The sequence below is a fragment of the Borostomias antarcticus genome, assembly GCF_949987555.1.
Source record: "Borostomias antarcticus genome assembly, chromosome: 17".
Lineage (NCBI taxonomy): Eukaryota > Metazoa > Chordata > Actinopteri > Stomiiformes > Stomiidae > Borostomias > Borostomias antarcticus.
The window spans coordinates 23653933-23665030 of record NC_140250.1 but is presented as its reverse complement, the minus strand read 5'-3'; the positions used below and the strand labels follow the sequence as shown (position 1 = coordinate 23665030).

General features: G+C 52.7%; 1 protein-coding gene across 1 annotated transcript in view; it reads right to left on the bottom strand.

Moving 5' to 3' along the window:
- tsc22d1 (TSC22 domain family, member 1) overlaps positions 1-6684 on the bottom strand; it is a 35836-nt gene extending 29152 nt beyond the window's left edge. Inside the window, exon 1 of the mRNA XM_084452121.1 lies at positions 3506-6684. Within this exon, the coding sequence (XP_084308247.1) occupies positions 3506-6072 (2567 nt within the window). The 5' untranslated portion in view covers positions 6073-6684. The remainder of the gene's footprint in view (positions 1-3505) is intronic.
- Positions 6685-11098: the final 4414 nt, after the last annotated feature.

Sequence of the window (11098 nt, the reverse complement as noted above, 5' to 3'; positions counted from 1 at the left end):
AGCCGAACTGTGCCTTCTAGGCTAATGTTGCTGAAGAAGCAACACAAACTATAAAATTAACCTAAAAGTACTACGCAAAAAAAAAAAAGACAAGAGGCAGCAGTTGATAGGGCCGTCCCTAGTACCCAGACTACGACAACATGTAGACTAACGCTGAAACTCAACAGGACATCAGCAGCAGAACGATGGTCCAGTTTGGTCCAGTCTGGTAGTCACCTAGGTCTGGTCCAAACCAGCTGGAACGGGCCACTTCCTCTGGGGGTTAACTTGGGAGGGTTATCGACTGGATCTCCACACAAAGAGAGATTCATCCACACTGATGGGGCTCTGGTCTCCGCACTGCCAGGGACAGATTACATTCAAAACAGAAATAACACAGAGATAACCATCTCCCTATAGCAGCCTGCCAGCACACACCCTGACCCGACGCGCGCGCACACACACACACACACACACACACACAACCATCCTCCACAGGCTATGAAGGGTAGCTTTGACGGCCGTTTCTCTCTCACACAGACACACGCACACGCGCACACGCACGCACACACACGCACACACACACACCCACACACACACCCACACACACACACACCCACGCACACCCCTCCCCCAGGCGGTGATATGACAGTTTAACGACCGCCTCGGTCCCAGAGTTGATTGATGGGCAGAGTGTCATCACGCAACACATGACCACTACACAGGGACAGCAGATGAGGGCCGCGCGCCACACCGCCACCGGCGTGGACATGGATATTATACCTCCCTGCCTGACTGCTTTTCCTGACAGCCTGACTGGCTTCTTGGCTGGCAGCCTACCAGTTGTAAATGTGTTTTAACAAGACAAAGAACAAATGAGCTGTTATGAGAAGCTGGCTACCATGCAATTAGATCACAAAAGAAAGCCCGTGCAGTTAAAAAGTTAACGTGCAGAGCGCGTGGACATAAACACGCTGTGTTTTCTACCTAGAAGGTCTTTGGCGGTTAATAGCTTTTTCTCCCCCCCCATTCTTTTCAAACGCCGTTTCCTGTGGGAAGACTGGGAATAAAACCCTACAGTTAAACGTTATGGTAGAGATCTACGGCTGAAGAGACGGTCACCGCGTCGTTTCTGACGTACGGTCGGCCGCGCTAGCCTATAAAGGTCTGTTGCGGAGCGAGCCGAGGGGGAAATCTATTAAAGCTATTAAAAGATACAGCTGAACTAAGGGATTAGCAGCAAAACACAATGAAACCAAATACGTCTTTTGAAACGGAACGTCTCAGAAAGGTCAGTTCTGAGGAAGTAGGAAGATACCTGAACCCCTTGATTTCGCAAGAGCAAAATAACCAAAATAACCAGCTCATCCACGCAAAGGCCACCTTACATTCCTTCTCTGGCAGTGTAAAACCAGGCCCTGGCTGAGTGTGATACACTAGTAGGCCGTTAGAGTTGCTAGTTTCAGCGCCACGCGGTCGGACCGGGGGGAGGAACTGCAGCCGTACGATCGACAGAAGATGAACATCTGGACGGCGCCGTCGTTAGACCCATCTCCGGAAAACACGCCTCGCACACTATGGTTGAACGAGCTGGTAATGAGGTGGGATGTGTTGTGCGCGTGTGCGTGCATCTGTGTGCGTGCATCTGTGTGTGTGGGAGAGAGAGAGACAACGAGACAGAGAAATAGAGTATGAAGCCTGCATTCATTCATTCAATCCTGTGACTAGGCCTATACCAGCTGAAACTCTGTCTGGTCAGATGCTTGGTTACCATGTGGCGCTGCCCGCCTCTCTGTCTGGGCCTCTCTGTCACTAGGTGTGTCGCCGACGGGGCCATTCATCATCACTGCTGAAACATCTGCTCCAGCAGGCTCTGCCAAACACCAACAGCCCCCACACCACACACACACACACACACACACACACAGCATAGCAGTAGGTATCCCCCCCCCCCCCCCCGATGCTAATTCACTGAGACAATCTTCTCATTTGCACTGAGGGGCTCTGGCGTTTATTAAAGACCATAATCCACATGATCCTGCTACTAGCTTATACATTCCTCGGAAGCCGCCGTCATGTGACGACAGCCGCCATCCCTTCAGCGTCCCCCCAGGCCTTTAAACCTCGCAGCGATGCGCTTCACAGGAGGTCAGCCCAGCCCAAGACACGCTGCCTGACCGGGTCCCTGACCGGCTGTGAACCGCTGTTACACAGGAGCACTGACTAACAAAATATTTGATTAAGGCCTCACAGCTGTCCTCATGCTGCCTCCATTCCTCTCTGGCCCACAGCCTAGCAGAGCGACACGCTGGGAAGGCGACCGAGCGCAGGTGTCCTCCTGACTACCATTAGCCCACGCAGGAAACGGCGTGAATCAAAAGAGGTTTACAAAAGTAAACCTTAAAGCCGTTAACTTCGCTCTGCAAAGTGATTACAACCAGGGGTGAAAATTAACTTTTTGGCCTCACGGTGAGTCACCTGCCAAGGGGACTGTAGATGAAAAAAGTCTACCGGCCAAGTGTATATTTTTTTCAGATAGCCTTCCCAAATCTAGTCGCCAATTGGACATTTTACCTGCATTTGGCCGGTGGCAGGTGTTAATTTTCAGCCCTGATTACAACGCTTCTCCCCAGAAGATTTGAAACCCACTAACTAACTACGGGGATTCAATTCCGCCAGCTTTCCTACTCCTAATCATCGGACCCTACTGACCACGTCGTCAGGCTCTCTAACAGTGAGACCGCTTCCTAAATCAATGGGCTTTTCAGAGGCAAGACGGAAGGCTTACTGCCAGTAATATGTCAACAAGGAAAGGGCTATTCTCCCTCGTAATCTAGATCGAGGGCCGAGACCCATGAAGGCCTCTCAGTTCCAGCCACGCGCCACCGACCCCTCGCTCCATCTCCTCGCCCGATCGCCCGACGTTTACAGAACCTAAAGCCTCGCTTCCTGCTTCGCGACCGCGATCGTGCTGAGAGTGAGTGTGTATCGCGAGCCGGGAGGCCGGTGGCAGCAGCAGCAGCAGCCGCCGCCGCGGCGGGCTAGCGGTGGCGGACTGCGCGCTAGGCTACGCTAGCCGGCCTAAATGCAGAGTCACTCACTGCAGCCCCGCTGGCTCAGACAGGAGGAGACGTCACATCCAGCCGAGAGGCCGGCGCTGTGGTGGAGAGGGCGGCCCGCAACTGTAGCATGGGGATCCCAGACAACACACACACGCTCGCTCGCTCGCTCGCTCACACACACAGGCACGCACGCTCGCGCTCGCACACTCACACGCAGTCTCTCGCTCTCTCTCAATCACGCAATCACGTCGCCTAGTTAAATCATACAGCTCATGCCAGCCAAGCTATAATAAACTTGAATGTCACACAACAGCCTGTGAGCACAATCCCCCTAGGGTGCTTACTCAGGATCCACATATGGGCCAATAACCTTGTATGGAATCAATCAATCAATCAATCACTCAATTAATCAATCAACCAATCATAAACAAGAGAAGGTCACTCTGAATGACGTCGTTCCTCACCCGTCGTCTTCCCCGTCCACAGCCCTGAAGAACCCGGCGGACGCGGTTAAGGCACTGACCCCGGCGCTGCTCTGGACCAGGCCCGCCCCCGCCTCGGCGGCCAGCTTGGGCAGCCCCAGCAGGGCCGACTGGTGCTGCAGGAGCAGCCGCTGGGCGTCCTCCAGCTGGGTGGTGGTGAAGGAGGGGAGGCTGGCGTAGAGGGCGCTGGCCTGGGCCTGGACGCTGCTGTAGCCCTGGGCCACGGTGGTGACCTGCGGCTGAGACTGCACCATCCCCCCGCCCCTGCTGCCGCCGTTCTGCGCCAGGCTCGGAGGCTGGTGGTCGCCCGGAGGGTTGGGAGGAGGCGCGGCGGGCGCGAGGCCCGGCGGCTGGGCCGGGAGAGGCTGCATATGTTGCTGTTGGTGCTCCAGGAGAGGGTGGCCCATCTGGGGGAGCATCCCCCCAGCCGAGGCCTGGAGCGAGGACGTCTGCTGGGGCTGCTGCTGGAGGAGGCCCTGGGGTACGGCCTGGAGTTGGGGCTGGGCCATGGAGGCCACCGGCTGCTGCTGCTGTGGGGCTCCCATCATCTGCCCAGGTCCGAGCCCGGAGGGGGCTGGTCCGGTCAGGTGGGGCAGAGCCTGAGAGGTGGCGGGCTGGGGCAGACCCGGATGGGCCTGGGGGTAGTCCGGAGGTAGGCCGCCTCCCTGGCTCTGAGGCCTGACGTGCATAGGGGCCACCTGGGGGGCAGCGGAGGGCTGCTGGGGGGGAGCGTAGCCCATCTGCTGCTGGTGGACCCCCGCCAGGCCCTGGGCGGAGCCCGGGGGTTGGGTAGCGGCCGCCTGGGCGTAGGTGAGGTGCTGCTGGGGCGCAGCCGAGCCGGGGTGCCCCATGGTGGTCTGGAGGCCCGCCATGCCGACGGGGACCGCCTGGTGAATGCTGGCAGGAGTCAAGGGGGGGGCCATGGCGGTCTTCAGGTGGGCGTGGGTCATATCCTGGGGGTGCAGGTGAGGCTGAGCGTGGGACACGCCCCGGGGGAAGCCGGGGAGGGGGGCTTGGACGCCCTGAGGGGGCGGGGAGGTGTAATCCTGCAGCTGGGCTTGGGGGTGAGGGGGTCCGCCGGTCTCCCCGCTGCCCACGCTCTCCGCGTAGTGGCTCAGTGTGCTGACCGCGCTGCTCACGGAGCTGCCGCTGTTACTCTCCCTCTCCGACCCCCCGGCGAAGACGCCCTCCGGGGCAAACTGGCGCACGCTCTCCCCCGGCCGGACGCCGGCCTCGGAGGAGGAGGGGGCGGAGGAGGCGGCGGGGTTCTCCTTGTCGTAGTACTCGGCGCACGTCCATCTGCCCTTCTTGAAGGGCTCGGAGCTGGAGTCCAACTTGACCACCCTGAAGCGGGAGCTGGTGGCGGCAGGGGGCGGGGCGGGCTGGGAGGAGGAGGAGGGGACCTGGGCCGGGCACTGGGTCATCCCGGCCGCCCCGCCGTGGGTGCCACCGCCGCTGGCACAGGCGGCGGTGGCGGCAGTCATGGTGACGTTCGAGTTGACGGCTCCGCTTTGGTGATGCGGCGCCGCGCTGACGTTGGGATTGCCGCAGCCGCTGCTGCCCATAACGCTAGGGGGGAAGCCGCCGCTAGCACTGATGCTCCCACCTCCCACTACAGGCACATTGGCAGAGCTCAACATATTCACATTACTAACATTGCTGGTCAAGGGATTAGCTATGCTAACGGTAGCGCCTGCTGCAGAGCTGTGCATTCCAGGGACACATCCTGGGCCGACGGCCGCCACGAGTTGGCCAGCAGCAGCGACCGACGGGCCAACTGATACATTCTCCAGGGTGGCCCCCATGTTAGAAGGCATTTTTTGGCCCACGGTCATTAAAGCTCCAGTGGAGAGGGCCGAGGGGGTCCCCCCGGGCCCAGAGCAGGCGGAGTGGACCTGGGGGGCTTGCTGATGGACCTGGTGGTGATGCTGATGGTGGTGATGATGCACAGTCCCGTTCACCATAGTCCCTCCGTGATGTTGGGGAGCCCGGGTCAGAACGTGGGGCTGGTTGGGAGACATGGCTCCGGGAGTCTCCGCCTCATGGAAGTTATTCAGCGTTTCCTCAGAGGAGCTCCTCTCTGCCCCGGCGACGTCGTTGGCACGGGAGAGGGAAACGTCCAGGATCTCGGACGACGACAAATCTTCCGTGTGGGATTCGTCCAGGTCGTCATAGCTCTCCGTGTCCTCCGCGATGCTGTTGTTGGTGCTCACAGAGATCTGTGCAGGAGTCACGCTGGTGATCTGGAAGCCGCTCTTCTTCTTCATCTGGATGCCGGCTGACTGGACTGGCTGTGGCTGAGAGTGCAGGTTTAGGCTTTGGGGAGGGTGCTGGGGCCCGGGGGAGGACGAGCCGGCCGGGGGTTGAGACTGGATCAACAGGGGGGATGAATAATCATCGGCCGGGACGTGGCTATTGTTGATACTATTAGCCGGTGTCGACAACGTGGGGCCACTCCCGCTGCCGGTGTTGCTACCCCTTCGAGGAAAAATTGCCGGGTGCGCCATCTTTCTAACACTGCCCGAGTCTGCAGAATCCGGATGATGCATTGTGAAAGATCCCGGGGGGTAGCTCGTCTCTGACAGTCTCGAATAACGTTGAACTTCGTTAACGCCGCCGTTTTGAAAAGGTGAAGTGAGCAGATGGTATTATCTATCGAAATAACCTCACCCCGAAAACAGTTATAACCTCTTCAAATACAAGGTTAATGCCCTCGGGAATATTTAAACGCCCCCCGTCAAGAACACGAATGATCTCGTTTCCTTTTAGCTAGCTTGCTAGCAAACGTCAGCTGATGTGCTTGCCAGCCAGACACTGACGCGTATGTTAGTAAGACCCCGTCTCGTCACACATAAACCAACATAACGTCGTTATGGGGCTCTAAATCACCTTTATCTGATAACTAAATATAGGATTTCAACAAACAAAATCGAGCAATACACATCCAATGCGAACAGCAAACAGAAAAGTAACGTCAGCGTCCAACCTCCATCACTATCCACACACTGTAGGGAGTCGCATTTTTAAATTTATGAGGAAAAAACAAAAACAAGCAATCCTTTAGCGATGCACGGGTGTCCCGCGAGTAGTAGATCCACTCAGTTGTTGCCCAAACGGTCTAATCCACTCCGACAATTCATTGTTTTTAGTCCAATCTTTGCTGTATCACTCCTTCTCCCAGAAGCTGTCATGAGCCAGTCCACCTCCTTGCTCTGTGGCTAGCTATCCCTGTCAGCCTGTGACGAGACAGAAGTGGGTGGAGAGCTCGCTTGAAAACATGGCGACCGCGCATGGCTACTGTCGCCCACAGCAGCCAGACATAAAGCGGTCTGGCTGGGGACTGGAGAGAGAAGCGGGAGAGAGGAGTGAGGCATCAAGCGAAATGTCGAGTGGTCAGGCTACCATGAAGTGCCGATTCAGTATGGAGGAGCGGTGCTTTGTCCACCCTCATTAGGTAGAGCTCGTATCCCATGGATTCACTTAGCCTATCCCTGTTTGACGGCTAGGCTACCTATGACCTAGTTTACTGTCTGGAGTGACAAGATCATTCATGAAGAAGCCCAGGAAATGCTGTCTCGATCCTATTCCACAAACAACCCTTTGAAAATCAACCAAATGCATATGGACATATTTCTGAAATGATTAAACTGCTTATGGTTTAAAACACAAAACTAGCCTGTTTGGCTTCCAACAAAACATCAACAGCAACACAAACAACAAGATCTATTCTTTGTGGGGGGGGTTTCTGAAACAAAGGCATGGATAGAGGTGCTAGATCTCTCTGCAGACAGAATAGAACAACCAGACACATGTGTTGCACACTGCACTGATTATTCTACATGCCGGTATTGTTAAGAGACTCCTTCGCAATCAGCAAAATGTATGAAACATTCCCACTTGCGGTCTGCTACTGCTTATGCATGTTTACTCCTTGACTTCAGACATCAGGCAGAATGAAATAGGGGGGGGAGTCTATAGAGTAGCCCTGTGTGTGTGTGTGTGTGTGTGTGTGTGTGTGTGTGTGTGTGTGTGTGTGTGTGTGTGTGTGCGCGCGCGTTGTGGGCCCATTGTGTATTAGGTATTACAGGTCAGTGACCTTTTACTGTATGTCAACAAGAGGTGTGTTGTGAATGTGTGCACCTCCACCACTCTGTTCCGGTGCTTTCTGATTCATTCAGGAGGCCGTGGCTGCCATGGAGACTAGAAACAGTTTTATGAATAACTAGGTGAAAGACAGCTGGCATCATACATAACACATATTTCTGGATGTATTTATTGCTGTGTATTGTGCTGTATTAGACCTCTTCTCCTCTCTCATCTCCACTTCTCAGCCTCTCTTCTCTACTCTTCTCTTATTGGCTCTCCTCCTCTAGCATCCCTGACTTATTGGCCTGCTCACAGCCACCTGCCACTTCACAAACAGCAAGGGCCCCTCAGGACCGTCTCAGGACTGCTTTACACAGATGGGCCTCTGTTGAACATATGAGCAACAGAGGGAGGGAGGGAAGGAAAGAAAGAAACGGAGAAAGCCAAGGAGGGAGGGAGAGAGCGATAGCAGAAATAGAGAAGAAGACATCAGATGAAAGGATGGGAGAGGGACGATGGATAGAGAGAGGAAGAGGGGGAAATACAGCAAACGCAGAGTGGGAGAGATCAGTAGAGAGATAAAGGGGTAGTAGTGGGGAAGGGATGAAAAGGGAGATAGAGAGAGAGAGAGCGCATGTGGCTATCCCAAATAGAGCATGTGCCCATTGTGAGTGACTGGCAGGCTGAGGCCAGCCCAGGCAGGCAGACAGGCTGTACCCAACCATAGAAATGACGGAGGGAGAGAGCCAGAGAGAGCCTAATGCAATGTAAGCGTCTGGTGCTGTCAGCAGCTTTAAATCACACTGGCACTCAACAACAAAAAACACAGAGCACTATTGTGCTGTGCTGACAATAATGGTCAATTTATATACCAGAGTCTGCTTTCATTTTGAAAACACTAATCTTCTATGGGAATGGGGAAGATATTATAGTACTGTACATGTCTATGTAGGTCGGCCGACCTTCCTGCTGATTGACTCGGGATGTCCTGCATCCTCATCTGTCTTAGAAAGGGACATTTAGCCTTTCGCCAGTGTCTGGGTCGGCACTGACACGGAGACAGCGACAGCAATCAAACACCAGCAACCAAAATCAGGAAGCCGTAGGCCAGCTGTAATTTGTGGCTGTATGTCGGAGATATGACGATGGAGCTGCAGTGTGGTTGTGGTGGCGGTGAACAGAAATTCCTGAAACAACAGAGGCTTAGAGCCAGGAGAGGAGCGGCCCATGCCCAGTGATGCGGGGCGGTGTGTCTGTGCCGGTCCCAGGCCCTCTGTCTGGGGCTTGTGTCTACTCAGCCTCCCCCTCTCTGAATGGGAGCCAATGGCAAGCAGGGCCAGCCAGCCTGGATGCGGGGGTTATTTTTGTTGGACGGCCCTCCTAGCAGAAAATCAGGGTCTGTTGTACTAGGTCTTTAAATACCCAGGCCCAGCACACTCATTCATGAGGTTTCTTCCCACACATAGCCCCGGTTAGCTGGTGCACCCATACTTCCATAGCAGTGTTGAAATAGAATGGAATAAGATAGAATAGAATTATAGAGAGATGGCCTGCTAACCTGATAATCTAATCTCCTAAAGCTTTCTGGTCCGGAAGTTATTGCAGATAACAGACAATTATCAAGATAGCACACTCACGATTTCAGCCATATCTGTACGACGTGGATACATTTCAAAGGCAGTTTTTTATTATCAATTTATCACAACAGATGGATTATGTCATGCTGAATGGTACAGGATTTAGTGTGAGGGGTTCCTGTGGAATGTTACACTAGTGTAGTGTGTGTGTGTGTGTCTTCTTCATGTCCTGGGTTGTTCACTAATGACATCTTGCATAATAAACAGTAATGTATGTTATAGATAACCTTTAAGATTGTTTTAGAAGAAAGCACAACAGGAATGTGTACGTTATACAGTAGATAACTTAATGTGTTTTCTGAACACGTGCTCTTTATATGTGAGAGAAGTGTACCCACTGTTCATGTCGACCTAGCATGCACCCGTTTCTCTCAGGATCGTTCACTGACTTATCCAAGCACAGTGAAGCCAAAGAATCCACATCATTATGTGACACACCCTGACAGAAATGGTGCAGAAAAAAACACTGAATTGTACTCCATTTACCTTTACATAATCATACCATGCAATCAAGAAACCGCCCTTGAGAACAATAATCTATTGGTGAGATCTTGATTTACAACTTTTTAAAAAGCCATATCATTACTTGCCTTTAACCATCATAATTCTTGCACAAAGTCAACACAATGAATTAATCAAAGTGTAACCTTAGATTTTTGGTCTGGAAGATTAATTAAAGGAAATTGTGAGAACAGTCGCTGAAAATACATTGTTCAATAATGGAGATAAGATGACGTTGTGGCAGGGTTAAGGCCTTGCATCCAGGCTGACTTCATGTTGTTGACAGAACAGATAATAACTGATGAAGGACTTCATGAACCTAAACCAGGACACCCACTTACTACAACACAGACAGGGAAATAATACTGCAATCAGGACAGGAAGCTGAATGACACATTTCAATGTTGACTTGGGTGTAAAGCACTACCGAACACATGAACTACAGGTATCGCATATCAGCTTGTGATCTTGTGTCTGGTGCTAGATAAAGGCCTCCCTGACTAGTGGAGGGGTGGTACCTAACATTGATTTGAGAGGGTGAAACAGGGCTGAAATGAAATGGAACATGTTCTCAGCCCAAAGGCGCCACATGATTTATAAACTCAACTGTTCCATCTCCTCAAAGAACAACACATTTATTTGCCATGTGGGGGAGAGCTTGCTATTTTACTGTATACCTCAGAGTTGAGTACAGGCTGCTTACCACACATACTGTAACAGCAGGACTTGGTTTGTGACTATGAAACCCTTACGTCATATAGTTTTATATGCTGGCTCACTGTCATAATGCTGGTAAATTATCCTTTTCCCACTGGGGGGGGGGGGCGTTTTGTCAATCAGAACAACATGGGGTTGATGAATGGTGCTAAATCACATTATCCTTCCCTCACTGGTAAATCCCCTTATGTGAACATACAAATTCCTCTCCCGAGTCCTTGTAAGCCCATTGGGTAATTGATGAAGGACTTTCTCTGAGGGTCTGGTTTCCTGGCAACCACGCTGAGCGTACAGTGTTCCATAGTCAGTGTACCACATCTCAGTACTGCTCAGTTACCTTCACCACGATGATGTACACGGTCAACATGGAACAGGTCGCCTGTTTCTGCTAGCCAACTCTGGCGACCTGGATTCAACGTCATGCCACAGTGGTGTCAGAGAAGGGTGAAGTCCTCTGGAGTGGGGGTTCTCTGTGAGGGACAATAGTTAGTAAGTAAGTAAGTAAGTAAGTAAGTAAGTAAATAAGTAAGTGTTATTTATATAGCACCTTTCACAGACAGGGGTCACAAAGTGCTTAACAAAAAATCAATAAATGGCAAAAAGCACAAAAACACAAAAAACAAGGACAAAGAGT